The sequence below is a fragment of the Mycteria americana genome, chromosome 1 (assembly GCF_035582795.1).
Source record: "Mycteria americana isolate JAX WOST 10 ecotype Jacksonville Zoo and Gardens chromosome 1, USCA_MyAme_1.0, whole genome shotgun sequence".
Taxonomy (NCBI): Eukaryota; Metazoa; Chordata; class Aves; order Ciconiiformes; family Ciconiidae; genus Mycteria; species Mycteria americana.
Genome location: NC_134365.1, coordinates 218597221 through 218621326, shown reverse-complemented (window position 1 = coordinate 218621326; position 24106 = coordinate 218597221). Strand labels below are relative to the sequence as shown.

Below are 24106 nucleotides of genomic sequence, written 5' to 3'. Positions count from 1 at the left end.
AAGGGCTTCAGTGCTGGAGATAAAAGCAGATGAACGTGGATGCTCGCGGCCCTGGCTTATGTGCGACCTTGAGCATCTCACCTGGGACATCCTTATCTGAGAGCCCTGGAGTGGGACAATGACCTACCGCTGGGGACAAAGGACAATGCCAGGGTGGCAGTGTGGGCTGGGACAGGCTTCATTTGCTCCACAGAACCAGCCTCATCTCCGACCCTCTGCTTCATGAATCATCATCTCTGATGTTGCAAAACCAATTTGATGAGGGATTAAATGGAAAAAAAAAAAAGGCTAGAACAGAGGGAAAGGGCAAAGATGCTGGGCTGTAACTGTATAAAACACAAAGTGGTCTCAAGGTGGGGGTATTTTTGCCTTTTTCAGGGTAGGGATAAGGTGACGAAGACAAGGCAATGAGGATGTGAAAGCAGAATTATCTGCTTTCTGTCTGTGGATGGCACATGTGATTCCCGTGGATGCCAGGGGCATCCTTAGCAAATCTGGCTGGAGGTACAAGCGGTCTGCGGAGCCCAGTGCAGCAGGATGGAACTGAAGCTGTTGAAAGCTAAGAGCTATCAAAAGAGATGGCACATTTATATGAGAAAAGGGTCTTTTCCCCCCTCCAGAGACAACCAGCATCAAACCACCTTTCTCACTGTGTGAAATGAAGCTCCGGCATCCTGTTTTGGAGGATCGCATTGGTCATTATTATTGGTTATTATCATTAGTTATTATTATTTATGATGATGACGATGATTAGTAATTTTGGCGTTTCCTAAATGGGCTTTCCCTTGGACATCACACCAACACAGTCTCACCCAATGCTATGGTCCAACATGCCACCAACGGGCAGGGTGAAAGCTCAGAGGCTGGTGTGCCAACTGACTTTGCATCCATTAGCGCAGGAAAAACTTGCTTTTAGGTCCTGAACAAGTTTCCTCTCATCCTCCTTATGGTTCAATGTGAGCAGCATGTGGGCGCCTTTCCTTGCTTCAGCAAGCATGGCTGCATGCCTCACATAGCAGGGATGGAGAAGGAGAAAGGGTGAATCCCAGCCTAATCCCAGCCACAGCTCGCTTTACATTTTATAGCCCTTTTTATGGCGATGGGAGCGTAGGTCTTTAATGCTCCAGGAGAGCAAAGGAAAACTTTTGCTAGGAGGAAATGTGAACCCATTTTACTTATGCATGATTTAGTACCATTTCTATTCAAGGGAGCGCACGAGACACCCAAATATTTGCACTTTGTATTATAGAAGAACTGCCATTCCCAGCTCTTTACAGAAGTAATTTATTTCGATCTCTCCTTACCTTGGGGGAGAAACATTATAACTCCCCGTTTGCCGGGAAGTCAATAAAACAGCAGCGCTGTTACGGGTCTGCTTTGCCATTGCTCAGCAAGGCAGCAATGGGAAAGGAAGAGGATCCCCAAATTTCTCCTCTCAGAGCCCCCTTCTTCATGGATGCATTTGCGCCCATGCATGGGACCAAACCACAGAAGTTTGGCCCCGTTTTTCTCTCCTCTATCTGGGATTAATGTTATTTTTTGCTCCACGAGTGGTACTTTAGCTGATGGGTTAAAAGGGAAGGGGGGTAGGTGCTGCATAGTGGGTAGGGGGGGAAGATGGAGACAGGGGGAAAGATGGGGACAGGGGGCTGCGGTACAGCCCTGAATTTCTTGCACGGCTTCAGGTGAGCCCAGCAAACTCAGATGGGGCAATATCATCCGCATTGACTGCAAAAGCTGAAAGAGGAGACAAAAGGAGTCATTAACCCTCATGCCTGCAATATCGTGTCCCTGAACCGGCAAGCAAAGCAGCCCGGGGGTCAGTGTGAGCAGGGGTCAGTTCATGCCCAGAAAACACACCCTTGGGGATGGAGACTCAAAAAAATAAAATAGTTTGGCTTGGGTTTTTTTCTTGCTGGAAGTTCAGTTCTCCCTTTTCCATTCTGCAGCCTTTACTCTCAAAACAAGCCTCTCTGTAAAGGTTTTCCATGCAATTTTTTTTTCATCTAGGGGTATGGGCATATCCTGTCCACATACTAGAATCATCTAAAGAAGTCCTGAAGGCAAAACCACTCCTGAGATGTTGAGAGTAAAATGCAAGAAGAAAAATCTCTGCAAGCGATGGGAAGATTGTGCTTTCCACAGCCGCTCTCTAGCTGGGCTCTGCCACACCATCACTCCAGCAAAAATGCAAACAGCTCAAAAAGCCATCCTGGATTTCTCTACCCATCATTAAAGACCTGAGTCCTGCCCATTAGGCAGTCTATTAACAGTGCTCAGTGGAAGCAGAGAAACAAAATGTCCCTTCCAGGGAGCTATTCTCATTGCCATGAGGTTAAAAATGCCTGTGACCCCCAAAGCTTTATGCATTCAGAAATCGTGAGTTCTCCCGCAGTAAAGGTCTTTAGTATCAGCTAAAACGTGGAGGTTTTTCTCTTCCTCTTCTTTTAAGATGCAATGATGGCAAAAAGGACTTGGAATTTATTCCCTACACATCACCATAATCAAATAATATGCTAATGCTATTAGCATGGGACCTTGCATCGCAAATGACTTAGAATCATATTCTCTTTCAAAATACTAGAGTTTCATTTAAATTGGTCTCCACAGCAACCAGAAATGAACTGGAATAATGTCGGATGAAAATCTTCATGGCTGGGCATGGCGAATGAGGAATTTCACAGTACGGATTGAGGGGAGAGCAATGAAGACGGCTCGAGCCTACCACGGTTGGTGGCCTTGTGCCAGTCATCTTCTACCCAACCAGTTATCAGCAAGGACAAAATGAACCTGCATGTCCAGGAGGACCTCAAAGCATCCTGATGGAAAATGTGTGACTAGACATGAGGTTCATGTAGACGTGAAGCCTGAGGAGAGTTTCTTGGTCCTCCTCTCCACAGATACTTTCTAAGTGGCCCCAGGGGAGATGCATATGACAACTGGTTTTGTTCTCGCTAAATCAGTTCTCATCTGTTAAGCTCAAATCTGGCTATTTGCAAATGGCCTGAGGGAACATAGCTCCTGATCATGGGCCAGACTCCCATATCTTAAGGTCGTACAAGCACAGACCAGGAAGAAGATGCTTGCTGCTGGCTTCCCTCCATTAAAACAGGAGATGCTGCTCCTTCCTTCATCTCATCTACTCTCCACAAGCTCGCCACAATGGGCACTGTCTCTCATGAAGATCCAGGATGGGAAGGACCTCCGGCATCCTCTGGCCAGTGCCCACCAGCTGATCGCATGGTTTTGTCCCACTGAAAACAGTCCCCAAATCCATTTGAAAATGAGCTGAGCTTTGCAATGCCATAGCTGGAAAGCTGCTGGTTAGAAACCAGCTCTAATTTCCCATGAAAATGTTTTCCCAGCCACTCCACTCATCTTCCCTGCACTTGTTTCACTCTGTGGTCACCGTTACGTCAGTGGGCACGGTCCTCATCCTGGTTGGGGCTTCTCAGTGTCCCCCTAATAAAATGAATATTAGCAATGTGGCCCACAAAAATGTCTTTGAAAGCAATGTCTGAAAGTGGGAGGCGTCTTGCTTGAGAACGGCTGAGAGTTCAGGCAACGAAAAGAAAACAGCCCCGACCAGTCTCTTGGTTCTGTTTGTAATTATCTGGGCTCCGGTGGGTGTTAAAACATCTGTACTGGTTTGGCAGGGACTGGGGAGCGCGGCTTGTGCCAAAGGCAAGAACTGGCGTGGGTTGAAAGCAGCACAGCAATACGTTAGCGTGGTATTCACGCTCAGAAACGTGGAGCTGGCAGCCTCTCCCGCAAACGCTTTTGGGTTAGGGTCAGCCCCAGCCCTGTCCCCGTCCCCACGTCCCCCATCCACCACAGCTCGCACCCCTCCGGGACCACCCCAAGGAAAAGCTGAAGGTGGTTAAAGGAGATGCAGGGTTGGCTGGAGTCCTGAATCCTGCTGGGTTTAACATCCCGCTGGACTTTGGTCGCCATCAGTTCAGCTCCACATTACGCTCTTGCATTTCTTATCTCTGTGCACGACTGTTTCCACCTGGACAACCTCCATCTCCCCGTCACGTCTGGTTGCGGACAAGCAAATCTCTCCCCGCCAGATATTTCTGCACTGAGCAGCAAGGCGAGCTCGCAGCATGGATGTTGCTGTTTGAACCTTGTGCACTAAAGCACGGGCTGTTTTTGTGGTTATTTTTAACGCACAGCAGCAGCAGAGCTGGGTTTAGTGGGGCAATGGAGCGTAATGTAGAGCTTGGTCCCCAGGAGACTCGGGCAAGGCAGATTTATCACAATCTCCTTGAGGGTAATATTTTTGGGTTTTGGCATTCCTCATCCTCTGACTCAGGAACAAAACATCCTCTGGTATCCGAGGACCGGAGCAAACCCTCTCTTCCCTGATGCTCTCTCATGGGTTGGGAACCATCCCGTGGGTTTATTCGGCATCTCCTCACCCTCCTCTTCCTCACTCCAACATGGCTCACAAAGTGCACTGAGCCCATCCTTAAAACCCAGAAGAGCCAGATTACATTATCACCCTTGTGGCTGCACCCATCCTAGCACACACCACAGATGGTACCAGCACTCAGACCAAAATCCGCATCTTCTTGCCCGGTGCATCGCCCGTGCTTCGCGCTTGGCTTAGGGCCAGCTGAAAATGTTCTGACATCCTCCAGCTGGAAAACGCCATTTAATCAAAATAGGAGCTTGCCAAGGGATCGCTTGCAGCCAGAAATTACAAGAAACCTTTAGAGGATAAAAGTGAATTTTAAGTAAAAGGGAAGAAGGTCAAGGTGTTTCAATTCGTTCTCATCAGAGTGAATCTTTTTTGGGGGTGGATTGCCCTGCTTTGACCAAAGATCATAATCATGTGCTTTTTAGATATGAAAGTGCAATTCTGAGTGGAACTCTTGATTTTTTCTGAAATTCATTCAAATTCAGAATGAAAAGGTGTGAATCAAAATCAACGCTGAAAGTGGGAGAAAATGAATTCCACTGAGAGCAAAAATGAACACTCTGAATTTTTACCACCTCTGAAGTGGAGTTTGTGATGGGCTCGTCACCCGCTCCACTCGCTGCAAGGGCAGCGTTCCCCCAGCATCAGCTTGCTCAGAACGCTTCCTTCCTCACAGGAATGGGATTTATTTTATTTTTTTTTTAATTACCTAGATGACCCATGTCTGAACTTTGGCTGCTGAAACAGATCTGGATGAGATCCAACACTTGGTGCCCCTCTCATCACTATCGCAGAGTCCTTCACCCATGGGATGAAATGTGGTTTGGTAACAAATACGCAGTGCATTGGAGCTGTTTGTTTCTCTCCACAGATGCTGGGAGGCATAAGCCATGATATAATGGATTTTGGCTACAACCACAGGAATGCAGGAGTTACCAGGACCAGACCAGACCAGAAGCCAGCCTGCTCCAGCTTTCCATCTCCAAATGCTTCAGAGACAGCTGAGAACTTCACAGGGATCACTCATGCAGCAACACACCCGCAGGGAAAACTGATTTGCGCCTCACTTCATCATTTATAAACCTTATTAAAGCAAATATTTTAACTTATCTAGTACAACTGAGGGCAGTCTTGCACCCATGGCAGCATTAATTCTTTAAGCCACTTTATCTGTAAAACAAACCATTCTCTGTCATACAGGCCTGTGAACACAGTGTTGGTCTTCCCTTCAAACTGCACCAGGAGACACCAGACAGTAGCATGTGTTCTCAATACTGAGATATGTCAGTGGTTTTTTTTACTGCAAGAAGCACTGTTTGTCCAGGGCTAGGACTTCATGGACTTATCCGCATAAAAATATTAGTGGCAGGCAGAGGACAGGGTGGTCCTTCCAGCAACGTGCCAAAAAAATTCAAAGCATTTGCAAGTCTGTACTCTGACTTCTTCTTAAAGGTAGCAGAAACAGTGGAAGTGAGTTTCTGGAGCATCACAGAAAAGTCAGCAGGATCTCAGATCCTCAGAAGGACTTAAGTTGATGCCAAAGAACAGATATAATGGTATTTAAAACCTGCAATAAAGCTGTAAAAGCATGAGTGAGCTTCAAGTGAAGATCACAAATCCACCCCTTTTCTTAGACTCATGGAATGAAGTTTGGGGATGAGGAACAACCATGGCAGTCAAGAAACTGGGATTGAGACACTTAAAAAAAATAAAAATGTAAAGACTGAAGAGACACCACAGTGCTCTCCAGGAAAGACAAAGTCTACTGCTCTATCAGGAATTTTTATCAGACAAATCTCAAGAGGGGATGGCAGCATTTTGTCCTGGAAGATCATGTGTTGACCAGGTTTTGACCCCAACACTAATCATCAAAGCGACCACCAACTAGCAAAAAGACTCATCACAGAATTTATGGATTTCAAGTGGGTATTTGAAAGACTTCATCATGACTCATTTGAGAGCAATGTGAACCGTTATGGCAAGCCAGCAAAAATAATTACCATCATAAAGGCTTTATATCAAGGTTGAGCCTGTGCAAAGTATATGCAGGCTCGAGGGAATGGTTTACACACATAGCAATGTCAAACAAGGTGGTGCTTGGCAGCGCAGGTGATCTGCCGTGAGATAAAGGTGAGGATGGAGCCACCGGCAGTGCAATAGCCATTCACTACACTTTTACACGTGAGGAAGTATTTGCAAGTGCCCGAGTGCCCAGATGCCTGCCCAACACTTCAAAAAGTGGATTCATTGTCAGTTATGGAAAAAAAATAGCAAATGCAATGAGTCACTCAACTCCAGTTTACTTTCAAAAGCAATGGCATACAAGAACAGCGTCAGTAAAATGATGGAAGGCAATCATACCAAAAATTGGCAAGGAGCAGCTGTGTTGGCCAGGATGGGATTTGGTCATGTGGAGCTGAAAGAACACATGATGAAATTTTTTAGGTGAAATGTTATTTTCCATCCTATTGAACAGATATAAAGGGTGGCAATCAATCAAAGGTGCAAACAAGTCAGACACATTCCTTGGCATGTGACAACGACCCAGTAAGTATGAAAGGAAGCTGAATCCCCAGCAAGGGTTGAGACGTGCCAAAGCTTCACCACCCGCCATGGACCAGCTGGAGGACTATGACGGACATCACACAGAGCAAAAAGGGTAAAAAAACATGAGTCTGGACTTACCCAGAGCCAAGGGGTATCAGACAATATGCTGTGATACGGACTCAGACGAGGCAGTGTCTCATCTCATGCTCTGCCCTCCCCACCTTCCTGGTGATGCTAACAGGGAACAACTCCAGTTTTACCTGGTGGGACTGCTGAGGTATCTCAGCTCCTCACCATACTGTGAAGCCTGGTATTTCCCTGAAATGTAAGTTCATAGAAATCACAGAATCACAGAATATTTGGGTTGGAAAGGACTTCTGGAGATGGTCTAGTCCAATCCCCTGCTCAAAGCAGGGGCAGCTACAGCAGTTCAGGACTGTGTCCAGTTGGGTTTTGAGTATGTCCAAGGATGGAGACTCAAGTTGGGGTGCTTTTTCATGCTTAACTACAAGTATTTGCTTCATCCTCTGTGGCTTAAAGTGATCATAAGCATGGACCAACAGTTAAGTTGCTCCTTGAATGCCTGGTGGAAACTGTAACCCGCTCCTAGGTCTGACTCCCAGAGACAGAAGAAGCAGGCTGAGAGCAAGGGGGGAACAGGAGAGATAAATGACATCTCATTTTCCTGGATAGTCTCATTTTTCATCAAGTTTTTCAGAAGCTGTGGCCAAGCGTCCCTTTTAAGACCATTCCCAGCTTGGAGGGAGCAGGTACTATCACCGAGCTGCCCCTGACAGCAAATGGCTACAGGCAGAAGAAAAGATGCACCAACATGTCCATGCTGTGCCTCGATGATGAATCCCTTCGAGCAGAGGCTACCTTTACACTCATTGCTTGTGCAGCACCTAGCATAGCAGAAGACTGGTTTCTTGGCTACATCTATACTGTGAGGGACCCCGAGAGATGTTCTCAGCCTTCCCGGAGGAAGCCAGGATGTGGCAGGGCACATATGGGGACATGGGCATCCCCGGATCAGGTGTAACCCCACAGTCCAAGTAATAAATTGCCAACATTACAGCTCTGACATTGTACTACACTAAATAATGCAGAAGTATGTTTGAGAAGCAGGCAGTAATTATAACTGAAGCATAGAAACCATCTAGGGAAGAAGTGTTATCTTTACAGATAAAATCAGTAATAAATGCTACTGCATTCATAAATAAAAATCAGTCTGGAAACAAACCCTGAGTGGTGTCATGGAAAGTTCACAGCAATCGACAGCTTCACGGCTCCTTCCTGCTCTGTGTGCCTTCACTCAGAGGCTTTAAAGGTTTTAGAAAGCTTTCCCTTTACTCAGCCTCAGTTTTAATTGGAAATATAAAGCAATACAAACCAGTAAACAAACAGGCATTGGGGTCCGGGAAATGAGAGTCTAAATCTGTCCTGACTTTTGTCAGGTTTTACAAAGAGGTGCTTAGGGTGTATAAACCAAACTATAAAGGTTTGGAGGGAACAATGTGAAATATATGAGGGAAGAAAGGGGGAAATACGTTGGCTTGGGGAGAAAAAAGAGTCACACTATGAAAAACTGCCTGAAATTATCCACCGCAAAGGTTGCTGTGATCTTCTCCCTTGTCCTCCAACTTGCTCGCACACACATTTTGGGGTCCTGTGTTCATCACGTTTCCTAGCCCAGCCCCTACGTGTTGGGCATCGCCTGCAGATCCACATCCTGTCCCGATGCCCAAGCAGCCTTGCAGACATGGGGTGCAGCTCCACGAACCCCAACGCGGCACGGCTGGGGCACACAGGCTCAAACAGTCCCAGGACCCCTCTGGGAAATATAAATGCAGGCGAATCTGACTGTGAGTTTCCTCCCAGCTGGCCGACACCCAAAATGCCTCCCTCTCTCCCTCGGTTTTGCTCAGACAGTGCCGCTTCGCTGGTCGCTTCGCTCCAAGCCCATCAGCTGTTTTCGTTTCCAAAGGCTTTGCACGGTTTTGCTTTTTGATGTGATGCTGATACCGTCTGCTGCACTCATTTTTCCACGGTCAGTAAGTCATCCTAAAAATTCCTCAGCGCCCATTAAACTAATGGGGCTGACCTGATGCACACAGGGCTCGTAGCGATAAAAGCCAATTATAAACTGAAGAATTATTTTAAATGGGTTTCTGATTCTGGGTACCTGGCCCAGGAGACAGCCCAGGGCAGGGCTGAGAGGTATGAATGCAGATTGCCAACCTCTGCTGGGAAACCTGCGCTGGAAAGGCTGGGCAATGCTTTTTGCTCCAAAAAAACCCCAAACCTCTTGAACTTCACATTTCTTCCTTCTGCTCCCAGCTCAAATCCCAGCCTCAGCTCAGCAAACCCAGTGGGACTTTGGCCAGGAAAGGGCAGGATTTTCCCCAAAGGCCCCAGTCCTCCAGCTCCATATTTATCTTCAGAAGAGGCCGGTTGGATACCCTTGTGCTGGGCGCCTGCTGGGAAACAGTCACGAGGAGCTGGAATATTTGGCTGTTGGTCTTTTTTGAAAGCTGAGCATAAATTTTCTTTTTTGTTGGTGATGGTGTTATTAGTTGCAGTGAGATAAGAGCATTCTTTGCATGTAAACCTGGTGCTCCCACAAACGGCCGCATCCTCTGCCAGTTCCCGTCAATGCTGGGTAGGGTTAAAGGGGGCTCAACTAACATGTATCTCCTGGTGGTCTCTCTGGGATGGCAGAGTTATGGGTTTACAATCACAAAGCTGTCAGATCTTCTGGATTTTTCCAGCCCCACCCCTCCAAAATGTCCACAGCCACCAAAAAAAAAAAATCTAAATAATAAAATCCTAAAAATTCCTAAATTCCCAAATCCCAAATTCTGAAGAAAATGTTGATCCAGCATTACAAACCTCAGGTATTCAGTTGCATCAGAGCCCCTGAAGCCAGAAGCTTGGCTCGAAGCCAGAAGCTTGGCTGAAGCCAGCCCCTGAAGCCAGAAGCTTGAAGCCAGAATCCCTCTGCATCCTTGCTTCAGTACTTTTCTTGGCACCCAGATGGGCTAGAAGTCTGCTCTTGGTATTAAGGACAGTGACCGTCACAGCAGCGCAGTGTTGACTCTGGTCCTGCAATGCTTCTGGTAGCACAACATGATGAAGAGCTGAGTACAGCCAGAAGAAGGTATGGAAGAGTAGTAGGGGCTGATCCTCATCTGGTGTAAATGAAATGATGACAAATGACACCATTTGAAGATCCAAATATCTTAAAGGTCTTGACAGCAATCCTGAGATGGTGCAATTCATCTCAGCAGAGTTTTAGGAGTCTACAAGGTGGATGTCTCCACCTGAGCTCATCAGTCCTGGCTTCCTGGAGCACCAAGGGAATGCAATGGGCACTTTTAGGGTGCAAATGATTTGCCTCATTTTAGACATCTTTTTCCATCTTCTCCCCAAAAGTGCACAGGTTGAAAAAGTGCACCAGCACACATCTCACTCTCAATGGCATCAGTTCCCTCTCCAAAACGCCCAGGGAGTCACAGCAAGGAGACCCTGACCAGTTGGTAGAGATCAGCAACGATCTCTCCCTGTTTCTGTCTTCTAGGAAGCAAATTCTGGGTCATCAGTGGCTCTCTGCTCTTCAGCAGACTCATTAGCACCTGAACTAGCTCATCTCCAAAGGGAAAGAGGGGAAAAAAAGGGGGAAGAAAAAAGGCAGCAGGCACTCTTAACTGCTCTCAAGCTGCTCCTTTGTGCCAAGATCACTCCATCTCCGGTATTGTTTACACTGAAATAAAAGCTGAACAGTGTCAGATCTTAAAATAACTTGCTGTTTGTGGAGCAGGAAAACCGGGGTCAGAGAAGTTTGTAACAAATTTAAAGAGGCAGGATGACTAAGTGATGAACTGGGACTCAGGCAAGGAGGCTTTCGCATGTACCTGAAGTTCAACCATGAACCTGGTGCCAAGTGAGTTGGGGTCACCGGGTCTCCCCCATCCATTCCAGCGAGGCTAGGTCAAGCCTAGGGCTAAGACGTGACATCCGCATTTGTCCTGCCAGAGTGAATCTGCATGGCTGTTTCCCTTGTTAGGAAAACTCAGCACGTGGTAAAGAAGGAGGAGTGGGACTGACCCACATGCCCTTGAGATGTGCAACCAGTGGATCTAGATGTGGCATATGGTGTTTTAAAAGAAGGAGCTCCATGATTTAAAAGAAGGAGCTCTGAGTGCAGAAAGTATTGATGGGAACGCTGAGGAAAAGGCTACATCTATATGTATGGTAGGACTTTGGGTGAGAGGAAAGGGCTCAAGGCTCAGGGGCTCCACATTGCTGTCCCAATGCAGGCCACCTCCAGGTCCCAAACAGGGCAGGGGACATTAGGTCTTTGGGTAGGCGAACGAGACGTGGGAAGGTGGGATACATGGAGAGAACCCAACCAGATCTGCCCCATCCACCCCATGGGTCAAGTTCAATTCAACTGTAATCTTGCTCATCGCTTGTTGTAGAGTGTCATACTGTCTGCTGGGGGACAGACTGGCCTCCAAGTGAGCTGATATCCAAACACAACCCATACCAGAGCTTAAAGATGAAGTCAAGACCAATCGACTTGCATCGACCGAAGCTGAAGAGTCAAGTCCTGGCCCCGCTTGAGGGCACAAGGCTCCTCAAGGGGCTCCCTGCTTGGCTGCCCTTAGTTGGCGGCGCTACCTGCAGATACCGAAACACAGCGCATCAGGGCCCGGGTGCTTTCAGGGACACAAGGACACCCCCACATGTCCCTCTTTTCCCCCATTCCTCAGCCTCCATTCCTCAGCCCCCAGCACGCTCCCTAGCACAGCGCAGGGCTTGCAACTCATCCAGGGCGCGAGCAGGGAAGGAAGGAGGCGTGTGCCAGGCACAATAGCAAGGAAGTACCTGGCCTTGTGGCGGTCATTAGTGTTTCCCCTCTGCTTCGGTTCTGCCTGGCCATGGAAGAGGCGGCAGCAGCGGGAAAGCGGGGGCTGCCCCGGGGCCGTAACCTTGCCTGGGCTCCCCGCTGCCCCACTCCTGCATGCAGGGATGGTGAACACCAGTGATTCGGGGGTGTCTGGGGGGGGTGGGTGGTATATGGCATGCAAACGTATCTTTTTATTCTAGTCTTGCTACCTGCAGCGTCTTCACTGAGCTTTTGGGCAGCTCCTGTCCTCCCAGCAAGTCTTCAGGGGTATCTTTATGCTGTTTTTTCTCCAGTCCACCTCAAGCTCCCTTTGCTCAGCAAACACCCATGCAAACCTGGCTGCAAGGAACCGACTGGGCGAGCGGCGTTGCTGGTCTGATGCTGGGACCAACACATTTTTTGGGGAGAAGCGAGGAGGGAGCAAGAGCAGCCATATGGACTCATAGCACAGACTTGCAGACAGCCTGTGCGAGCAGGCAGTAGGCTGCGGAGCAACCAGCCAGAGACCCGTATGGGACCCCCAGCCAAAGCAAGTCAATTGGGTACTAAAGCAATAAATTTGCTCTCATGGCCTGGAAGGGGGTAACCAGTGGAGGGTCTGGGGCAGCATCAAGCCAAAGAGACCCACAGCGGAGATCATGCACGTGAGATGTAGGAGATCTCATTGATGTGAGCGGAAAGTCACTGGTGTCTGGGGCTGATCCGGCAAACTCTGCTGGAGTGAGCATGGCTGAGTTGAAGGAGGAAGGAGAGACCCTCAGCTCTCCATTAAACATTAATGCTCGGCCCTGACTTGCATTCAGTGAGACAGTAAAAGCCTCGGGATTCCTGGGGATTGATCCCAGCCATGATGCAAAATGCCAGCGCCGAGCCTTGGAGATGGAGCAAGGAGGGAGACAGAGCCCGGGACCGCCCTGGCACAGCCCCCTGGCAGAAGGCAGAGAAATAAATAAATAAATAAATAAAGTCCCAGATGAAAAAAAAGAAGACGACATGCCTGGGCTGGGTGGGAGAGGCCACCACTGCCAGATGCAAGCCATCAGGGCAGAAGCCCAGTGCCATCCTTTTCCCACGCCCCGCTCACCCTCTCCAAGCGATGGGAGCCTTCAGCTCAGAGCAAGGACATTTACTCACCCGCAAATATGCCCTTCCCTGCTTTCGTGGCTGGGTTAAACCTCTAGCACAGGGGCATTAATGTGGTGGATGAATAAGCTCTTATTTGCTGAGTGAATGCTCCTGGGCGTTTGCTCAGCAACCACGAATCCAAGCCCCTGAGAGAGCCCATGCCCCCAGAGGAGGTGGAAGAGAAGCTGCAGGGAGGTGCTGAAGGTGGCACAGTAAATGGGGACGGAGTTAATAAAGGTATCAGCCTCTCCGAAATAACTAACCTGTGCACAGGACCCCTGCAAGGACACAGACACTGCAAGGCGCATGGTGGTTCATGAGCAATTAAATTATACGCTGCTGTAGCTGTGCCTCTGAGTTGTAGCAGGAAAGGGACACAGCGGGGTTTTGGCCAACACATCAGCTCCAGAAAGGGTTAATGGCACACAAGATATGTTTAGTGGGATTTGGTATTTTTTTTTAACTCCAACAAACAAAGCATATGAGAAAATCCAGTTCACAGCTGAGCTCTGGCTGCCTGCCCACTAGGGCAGGGAAAATGCAGATGGTTTGAAATACCCACGCGCCTGCGTTTCTCCCGCAGCCCGTGGCCCAGGGTCCCTGGCAGGTCTCCCCCCCATCGTATTCAAGCTGGCTGAGGTGGCAGCAATGCAAATTGCAGTGTAAAAGCAGCACTGAGCCAGGAACAAATCTACTTTCCTCAAGCTCCGTCATCTTCCCTGGACCCACGGAGGAGCCCAGATCCTGCAAGGCTCCGCTTGTTCAAAAATAGTAATTAGCTCTCAAAGTAAATAGGTGTTAACAGAAACAAAGAGCTTCACCGCACTCTGGGTAAACACCTTAGAGTGAATTTAATTTCCCTTCTCCCAGCAGATGTAATCGTGCTGCTCTACAATTATTTTCAGGTCGGGGCGGGGAACGAAGCCACCGTGGCGGCTTTGCAGAGCAGCTGCTCTTCGGCAGTGCCGGCGCAGCCGGAGGTACCCACCACTTCACTGACATTTAGGTCCCTGAGGCTGAAGCGAGCTTCCTTTCGACGAACCAGATGCGTAATGCAGCTGGCCATCAGCTAAACCAGCAAGTAACCATAGCACGACGTTAAACCGCCCTAAACTCCAGCCTATTTCTTAATCCTTAGAGTCCCCCAGTCTAGACAGGACATGAAGGACTAATGTGAAAACCAAGCAACAGAAAATTTATACTCTCCTGTCGAGCTGCAAAGAGAAAAAAGCGTCAAAGGGTACAGATTCATTTGGTCTTTCTAATTTTTTTGCCTTTTGGGAGCGCGGGCAGCACCCAAGCACGGTCCTGCACCAGAGCAGAGGGTTTGCAGCCAGTTTGCATCACCACGTGCAGCCACTTTCAGGTTGCCCGTTTGCTCACTAAATCATGCTAAAAAGCAACTGAAAACCCATCTTTTCCCTATAGTCATGGGGAGCTGGTGAAATAGGCTTTTACCCAAACTGCCCCAAAAGCTAAGGAGTTTTTCCTCCACCACCAGTGGGTTAAAAGCAAACTCATGACCGGTGGCTGGGGCTCAGCTGATGCGGGGTATCCCTTCAAGCAGGAGGTAATTCAGCATGTGATGGCAGCTGTAGTAAACACCTTTGCTGGTGATGGAGCAATTCCCTGGCCAGGATGCGAATACAACCCAGTTGTGAACAGCCCGGCTTTGGTGCCAGAGCCAGCGAGGCTTTCGGGTCAGCATAAAGCAGTCACGCACGCAGGAACAAGAACAACCAGAAATATGCGCACAGTGGCTTCCCCGGCAGTTTCTGATCTTGTTCCACCACGCTGCTTGCCTGCTGGGAGAGGGAGGTTTAGTTAATTAATTGCTACAATTAGCATGGAGCTATTTCTGCCCATGACGGTTACCTCTTCCTCCCCTTTTTGGTGCATCCAATTACTGACTCATTCATTCTCCAAGGCAGAGGCTACAACAAGGCACAGAGAAGCTTAAGGATGAAGGTGTAAAGTCTAAGAAAGATATGCCAGAGGTCCCAAGCTCTATTTCTACCCAGGAACTGAGTTATTCTCATGTGAACTCCTCATCCTTTTCCACCCATCAATCCATGGCTTCAAGGACAACACCAAGTTGTGCGGGAGTGTTGATCTGCTTGAGGGTAGGAAGGCTCTGCAGAGGGACCTGGACAGGCTGGATTGATGGGCCGAGGTCAATTGTATGAGGTTCAACAAGTGTTGGGACCCAGCTAAGTGCTGGGTCCTGCACTTGGGACACAGCAACCCCATGCAACGCTACAGGCTTGGGGAAGAGTGGCTGGAAAGCTGCCTGGCAGAAAAGGACGTGGGGGTGTTGGTCAATAGCTGGCTGAATATGAGCCAGCAGTGTGCCCAGGTGGCCAAGAAGGCCAATGGCATCCTGGCTTGTATCAAAAATAGCGTGGCCAGCAGGACTAGGGCAGTGATTGTGCCCCTGTACTCGGCACTGGTGAGGCCACACCTTGAATCCTGTGTTCAGTTTTGGGCCCCCCACTACAAGAGAGACCTTGAGGTGCTGGAGCGTGTCCAGAGAAGGGCAACGAAGCTGGTGAAGGGTCTGGAGCACAAGGCTGATGAGGAGCAGCTGAGGGATGTGGGGTTGTTTAGCCTGGAGAAAAGGAGGCTGAGGAGAGACCTTATTGCTCTCTACAACCACCTGAAAGGAGGCTGTAGAGAGGTGGGGGTCGGTCTCTTCTCCCAGGTAACAAGCGATAGGACAAGAGGAAATGGCCTCAAGTTGTGCCAGGGGAGGTTTAGATTGGATATGAGGAAAAATTTCTTCACTGAAAGGGTTGTCAAGCATTGGAACAGGCTGCCCAGGGAAGTGGTTGAGTCTCCATCCCTGGAGGTATTTAAAAGACGTGGAGATGTGGTGCTTAGGGACATGGTTTAGTGGTGGGCTTGGTAGTGTTAGGTTAACGGTTGGACTTGATGATCTTAAGGGTCTTTTCCAACCTAAATGATTCTATGATTCTATAAGGAGGTGATGAAGAGGGAGCACAGCAGTTACAAATATTGCTACGACTGTTTTATTTCTCCCTCCAGCTGAGCCATCAGGAAGGATGGGTGATGGGCTTATGTATGCTAAGACGGACAAGACTTGCAATACCCATCACGCTGCAACGATCCTGCAACCTCTCCACCCAGCCTCAGGCTGTGGGTCCTTCAAACAAACATTATCTACTTTGGGAAATCGATTATTTATTCACCATTACTTAGCAGGGATGGTGAAGGAAAGGTGAGTGTGGGGTCACTGCTTCGGCGAGCACCAAAGCAAAGCACCAGCCCTGAATAATTCATACTCCCTCTTTTCTGCAGCATCTGGACACATCTGCTGCATTCGCCGTCGCAGGCTTTTTCTCGGCTGACTCAGAAAATCACGCTTTGGCAGGTGGGTACTGTTTCAAGTGGGTACTTTCCCTACAGCATTAACAAGCTATGATTTTGTTACAAATAGGGATTTTTGTTCCTCTTTTGCTGATGTCACTCCGTGATCCTGCAGGGAATAGCAGTGCTCGGATCTCTGCAGCCTGACGAGCCCTATGTGCCCTTTGGGACAGATGTACTTGCAAGCGGGAGATTGTTTTTCCTTTTGCTGCCCGGATTTATATTTCACTGAAGTCCAGTATCGATCCTGCTGCTGCTGGGCTGGAAGCTCATTTTACTAAATGGGAAGAAAAACAGTTCCCCGAGCTGAACGCATGCAAAATGGAAAATCCTGCAACAAAACAGCTCTTAAAAAGGGGCCTGAATGATTTTGCTGAACCTCGAGGACTGTGCTGCTGACATCGGAACGGGATGTAATTTATTTAGCCTGACCTTTCCCTGCAAGACCATGCTGGCGGCATTATCAAGAATCCTTTCTACCACTTGTACACCCATTGCCAAGGTGACGTCCCGTTTCATGCGTCAGTCGGTGAAGATCACATAGGCGCTGCTGCGATGCTTTGTTTGCTGTCCTGCCTGACAAGCTCTTGGCAGGGTTTCAGCTCCCACGGATGGCAGCTGCTCCGTGAGGGACCAAAACAGATTCAAGCTGGACGTTATTATGGGGAGTTTCATGTAGACAGCGTGCGGGACTGGGGTCCCCTGGATGAGACTGGACCATGGATGAAATAAAACAAAGACGCCCAGAGGTGCTACCAAGTGTAATGGGACCTGCAGATGACTGCAGCACTGCACCCCACGTTCACCCCCCATCCCATCTCACTCGGGATTTATGTGAGCCCTCGTGGTGCCACAGGAGCGGAGGCAGCTCACTGGTGCTCATTGCAGAGGCTTGCCAAAATGCAACCGAGTTTGGATGGTGGAGCACGACCGGTGGAACAGGTCCTGCTGCTGCGCGAAACCGCCCAGTGTTTTCCTCTCCCCTCCCAGAGCTTTCCCAGCTGGACCCAGAAGGAGACAGAGATGCAGGCGGGGAGGATGCATCTGTCCTTCACACGAGAGCTTGTCAGCAGTCGGGACAACCCCAGTGGAGAGGGACATGGTCCCAGTAAAGCTTCTCCCCCACCCCACCAAGGAATTGAAACCTCTGAATGAGGACATTTTCACTGCTGGTTCCCACGACTCTCAAAGGGACTTTCGTGATGGATGAAGAGAAAAAGCTGCAGCTAAAAAAGTCCCCAAACCCTACCAACTTCTTATAAGAGACTCAAAGGTCTACAGTTAATGGGGGGAAAATGAATTAGGTGGCTCACAGTGGCAAAGCCTGCTCTGCTTCAGATGTCAAAGGTAGGAAAGCCTCGTGGAGGTTTCCCACATGTCCATCCATTTCCCACTCCAGCCCTCCCAGCCTTGTGGCGGGCTGCACCCCTCTCCCACGGGTCTGATCTGAAAAAGGAGCCGGGCCCTGTTGGGAGGACAGGACAGGAGATGCTCTTGGCCACGGACACGGCTCTCGTGGTACCTGTGTTCTCCTCGGACTGGTTGAAGCCACAGATCTGGCAGATGCTGCGAACCCACTTGTTCATGTCGTCCTCAGTCTCAGCCACCAGGTAGAAGGTCCTGTCACTGGTCTTGATGTCAAAGATGTAGCTGTCTTGCAGCTCCTTCTTGTTGAAGGTCAGGCCCGCGTCCACTTGCTCACAGAAATTGAGGTTGATTACACGCAAAGGTTTCTTGGAGTGGTCATTTTTGTAGTACTCCAGGACGTCAGGGTCGCCACTCATCCGACCGCTGCGCAGGACGAACCAGCGTTTCTTCCATGCCTGAAACCAAGAAAAGAGGAAGCATGAACCCCATTGCTCAAGTCATGAGGGCCAAGAAACCACTGCCAGGCATAGGGTGACACAGATGGACACAACACCTCTCCACCCTGGGATACTCTGGGATGCTGCTCAGAACATCCCTGCAAGATATGCACAGACTCAGCTCAGTTCAGTTCAGTACTCAAATCCCACTGGTTATCTGGGAGAATTAAATACCGAAATATCATTCTTGCTTAAGATGACCCCAAGAAGTGCTAGTCTTGAGGCTTAGAGCAACCTTGTTCCTACCTTACAGCCCAGGACCCAAATACTCTTCACTCCTTGATGCGAGATAATCTGCAGGGTGGCATTATCAGCAACTGCAGTGCCGAAATCCCTTCCAGCAGCTCAGAGGAGCTCAGGCACTTTGGACACAGTGCCTTGGGTATCCTGCCCTCCAGAGAAACCCCTGAGAGTATCACAGCACGCATCTGCAGATACCGACCACGCCAATCCCATCTCTCTTTAAATGCCAGGATAGAAAGGCTAATAAAACCAACGGGGGACTGGTTTGGTTTTTTAAATATCAGGAATAATGCCAGGGAGACCCCTGGAGAATCCGAGATTCATTTGTTTTTCAGCATCTTCTGCTCCCCGGTACGTAGGAAACTCCTTAGAAAAGGAAAAGGTTATCATCAATTCTGAGCACTGCTGACAGCAACCCCCGGCCAAACCACCCAGGGAACAGACTCAGGGGGTTACGGTGTTTGAAGAAAACTGGCAAAATAAATGTCAGCCATCAGCCCTGGCACTGGGAGCTGCGTTCCCTCTGCTCTACCCATGCCAAACGCAGTTGGGAGCCCACAAGAGGGGGAATAGCCACAAAGATAATGTGTTAAAAGTTATGACTTATATTACACAGAGAATTGTGCAGGTATAACTCCCCATCCCATGGGATGGAGGGGAGTTTTTTTGGGTGTGGGCTCTGCACCAGCATCCTGGCACCTGTGGGAGGGATGCATGGGGTGAGGGACTATCTTGAGCTGCTCTCCATCGCAGAGCTGTGCTGCCTTGCAGAGGGCTCAGCTCCCATGGCGTATGGAAGGGAAGGACTACATCTAAGCGTAGTCCTTAAAACATCTGAGTTTGTTCAGGCTCCTTTTGAAGGTGGTGAAGGTTTGAGAGGTGCATGAACAACATGGGCTGGATATGGCCCACACGGATGAGTCGGGTGGTGTGGGGTATTGCCAGCGCTCCAGCATTACCTGATGCAGACCTCGGTTTGCACCAAAGGACGCCAAGGGAGGCAATGTGATTCCCACCATCCTGCCCCAGCCACGGACGTTTGCTTGTTTTATGAGCTTTACCTTAACTATTTTTTAAAAAAATCACCAGTTTTTGGGTTCATGTGATTATGAGAGGTTGGGTCATGAGGAAGCACATGATGTCCCTAAGAAGGAAGAACCGACAGCCACAAACATCTTCAGTAATGCAAGAGAGGCAGCAAGGCGAGCATTGTGCTGGGACCTCCATGATGCTCCCTGGGAGGTGACTACAGCTTCGCATGTTGGTGACTGGGCATGTGCTAGATCTCAGCCACCCAATTGCACCAGGATCCCACAATTTTGGAGAACTTGGTGGCCAAAATAAGGATAAGAAACCCCTGTGATATTTTCTCTGAATGGTATGATTTGCACTGTACTTCTCAAAGGCTTAAAAATAGCTTTTGTTGGTGTCTTTCAGATTTGTAACCAAATTAGTTTTGCACTAATTCTCAAACTGGCTCCCAGTCCCAGGAAAGCAACTTCAGTGCAATCTTTCAAATGCAGCGGAGCAGCAAATTGCTTAGTAAGAGGACGTGCGAGGCTGGCAGATTTTGGTTTCATCCGGGAGATGCTCACCCACTTCTCATCAAAATGGCCACTTTTATATGAAAAAAACCCACGCACGGTAGAGCTGCATCCATCAGGGAGGGAAAAAACCCAAATTCACCAGGCAGCAACAATAATTTGCTAGTTCATCTCCTCAAAATGGATCACCCAAATAATTGGGAAAAATCTCATGAATATTTTTTCTAGTTCTAGGTGGAAAATGTCCCATTAGCTTCTTTCTATTAACACCGAGCCATTTCTTTGCAGCCACTTGGCAGGACAAAGACATGGGTACACATCAGTGAGAGGGGGTCTGAAAGAAGATCAAGTTGTGCAACCATATGAACCACCACCTGAATGAAGACATATCCAACACCAGTTCTTGCTGCCTGGCTGGTTGCTTTCCAACTGTTTGGAGTCAAGCCTTGCATCATCCCTTCACAGTTGAGAAGTTGCATTAAAAAATCCACAAAGTACAGAAACTAGACTCCAGAATTTAGAGCTTTCAGAGAAAAAATAGGAGGAAATGCTGCAAGCAAGGCCAACAATGCTTGCAGCTTCCCTTTTTATCGCCAATGCGAGAGCCACAATTTCTCTAGTTCTCTTTGGTCTGTCTGGTAGCAATGGAAAGCCCCACGCAGTCCATCTTTAGCAGAGAAAACAGTATAACACACACAGTCTGGCGGTGTTGGGTACATCCTAACATAAGCTGGTTGCAAAAGAACTGCTCTTGTCAGGACAAAATTTCTTGGGGAACTTCAAGAGCTGGAGTATCACTGGAGGGTGGGACCTTTGGACAGAGCAACAGCCCCACCAACCTGGGATGACCACCTTGGCCACCTCTGCCTGGTGCCCTCATGATGATAGAGAGTCACCAGTGTTTTTCTAAAATAGTTTCTGACCCAGAAAAATAGCTCATGGTAGCAGCTGCCGGACTTGCCTGTCCTGGACAGGTGGCTGCAGGCAGCACAGCTGGATGCATCTCCCACTGCACGTCCCCGCAGCAGGACCAGCCATTTCTGCCTCCTAAGATCAGCTTCTGAGCCAGAGGAATAAGCATTGGCCATTAGAAGAGAATGGAAGGAAATAATAAATAAATAGCCAGGAACCTTCTTATTTTTGTGGAGATTTTCCCCGTTTCTTTGAATTTTTGAGCACTGAGCTCCGCAAGCCTATTTTAGTTCTTCCCTGTGGATTTGCTATGTCTCCATTAGGAAAAGGGCTCAGCTTGTGATTGCCAGGCTAGGGTTGTGCTTGGAGCATCTCGTGGCACTAATGGAGCTTGCTTCAACATATAGCGGTATGTAGCAAAGGATACGCAGCCTGCAGCGTGTGGCCCATCCTCCTGGGACACCTATTTCCCCATTCAAACCTGTCGATACCATCCAAATCTTCCGTGTTTAGGCTTCCCTAGAATATCACCTTCCTGCAAGAGGGTGATTTAAGGGTCTGCCGACCACCAGCTGCGACAACAGTAGGATGCATAGGAACCATATGTGCATGGCAATCACAGCCCATGCCAAACCAGAGGAGGATGCACTCCACGTGAACCTTCCACGCTCTGCTGCCACGTGTCCAAGACCTTCTTCTCCCACCATGGGGCTGTGATGGCCAACACACATGTCATCCTCCACTTGAATTTTCCTTCTCTCCTTATTTCTATTTCTTCCTGGCTCCTTTGAAGCCCCTGTCGATGTCAACCCACTCCTGCCAAAACTCTGTGCCTCACCGCCACGTGGTGTGAGCCAAGGGCTGTGTTTGTTTAACAGCTTTACAATGTAGAGAGGCCAACAGCTTAACAGCCATAAAACAGTGCCTTTGCGGCACAAATTTCCAGCTGTGTGGTCCTTTGCCTGCATCAGGTTGCTTTGCAGTTAAAATACAGCTGCTAAAGGCCCTTAATATCATCGAGAAATATTTTGACACTTGGCAAGTACTTCTTTTAAAGACTTTTTTCTTAAAAAAAAATGTCCATCATGCTGCCAGTGCAATGTAAATCCTCCTGGGTGCCGAGAACTGTGACTGCTGCTTGATTGCTTTCCACCTCGACAGTGCCGTGGCAAGTTAAAGTTTACAAAACTGACCCATTTCCAGCTGGATGCTACCTGGAATTGGTTGTTTTATGGGTTGGAGAGTTGGGTTGGCAGAGACGAGGTGGTGCTGCTGGGTTCACAGGCTGAGTGCACTTAGCAGGGATGCTCTGGGGGCCTCAGGTTGAGGTTGGGACCCTTGCTGTCCCCTCTGCTGGGTGAGAAACCAGGAGAACCCAACCGGAGAGGTGGCTGCTCTTGAGCAACTGTCCTGGTTTCAGCTGAGATAGAGTTAATTTTCTTTATAGTGGCTGGTATGGGGCTGTGTTTTGGATTTGTGCTAAAAACAGTGTTGATAATACAGAGATGTTTAAGTTGTCACTGCACTAGTCAAGGACTTGTTAGCTTCCCGTGCTCTGCCAGGTGCACAAGAAGCTGGGAGGGGACACAGCCAGGATAGTTGACCCCAACTGACCAACGGGCTGTTCCATACCACATGACGTCATGCTCAGTATATAAAGCTGGGAAAGAAGAAGGAAGGGGGACATTTGGAGTGATGGCGTTTGTCTTCCCAAGTCACCGTTACGCGTGATGGAGCCCTGCTTTCCTGGGGATGGCTGAACACCTGCCTGCCCATGGGAAGTAGTGAATGAATTCCTTGCTTTGCTTTGCTTGCGTGCGTGGCTTTTGCTTTCCCTATTAAACTGTCTTTATCTCAACCCATGAGTTTTCTCACTTTTACTCTACCAATTCTCTCCCCCATCCTACCCCATCACCACCAGAGCGAGCGGCTGCGTGGTGCTTAGTTGCCGGCTGGGGCTAAACCACGACAGCAACCAAGATACTGTCATGGGAGATCTTCTGACCACACCATGAGTGAGGTCCCTCACGTCCCCTGTGGCTCTCTTGATGGCAAAATACTGTGACAGAGCTGGTGGTATCAGTGCAGAGGACTCAGACTGTCCCTTGTTGGAGAATCTGGGGACTTCAAGTGCATAATAGCTCGAGTTCAATTTAGGACAGGTCAGACAGAAGCTTTATTAACTATGATCATAATGAGAGACATTCAAACAGCATCTTCCCCTTTGCTCTTCTGTTCTCTGCCAAGTGATTGCAGAGCCCCAGCCTATATACTATTTCAGAAAAACAGAGGTGAGGAAAACAGTAAATTCAATGTTAGCAAAGCCCGGTATCCATCCCTGGGATAGAGCTTGCTAACTGCCACAATCCTAAGAGGAATCAAACAGTAAATAATGTGACAATATGGAGCGATGGCTCTTGGTGGAACCTATAGGAGTGGTCCACCCAGTATTCTTAGCTCAGAAGTCAGGATTTGGAAACAGTCAGAGACCGTTAGCTTTTAGTCGAAAGGAATGTTCTTTTAATTAGGATAAACTTTTGAGCCAGACCTCTCAAATCTTAAATATTAATAATTGTACCACCACACCCTTATAGCATATATAAGGATAGGAGGAGAAGTTAAGAAGAGAAGAGAAGAGAAGAGAAGAGAAGAGAAGAGAAGAGAAGAGAAGAGAAGAGAAGAGAAGAGAAGAGAAGAGAAGAGAAAAATATTTCCCAGGAAATCTCTCTGCCCTGCTCCTTTTCCCTCCGCCACCACCACCTTTGCCCCCGGGAGCGCAGCACACCACCAGTGTGAAATAAACCTTCCAAAATCTGCTCTGACACAAATCTCAGGATCTAATCTGAGCTGGCAGGCGGGATGAGTGACCTAGCTGTGACATCGGGCAAATTTCTCACACCGGGATGAAGTCAGGGACTGAGCGATTCGAGTAGGAAACACCATGGTGGTGCAAGCGGGTGCTTGTGTCCTGGATCTGCCCAGAGCCAGAGATGCCCCAGGCACAGGACAGCTCCTGCCATTGCCCCTGCAGCCACCAGCCACCAGCAGGGATGCCACCGCGCCCAGGAAAAGCTCCGAACCTGTCCCAGCCCCACGTGCCCCCAGTTTTCACTCTGCAGTGCAGAGTGGTCTCGCATCCCATCAA

At 48.8% G+C, this 24106-nt stretch overlaps 1 protein-coding gene across 2 annotated transcripts in view; it reads right to left on the bottom strand.

Moving 5' to 3' along the window:
- GAB2 (GRB2 associated binding protein 2) overlaps positions 1-24106 on the bottom strand; it is a 110205-nt gene that overhangs the window by 26394 nt on the left and 59705 nt on the right. For both annotated transcript variants that reach the window (XM_075491205.1, XM_075491204.1), the window contains exon 2: positions 17920-18220. In XM_075491205.1, the coding sequence (XP_075347320.1) occupies positions 17920-18181 (262 nt within the window). In that variant the 5' untranslated portion in view covers positions 18182-18220. The remainder of the gene's footprint in view (positions 1-17919; positions 18221-24106) is intronic.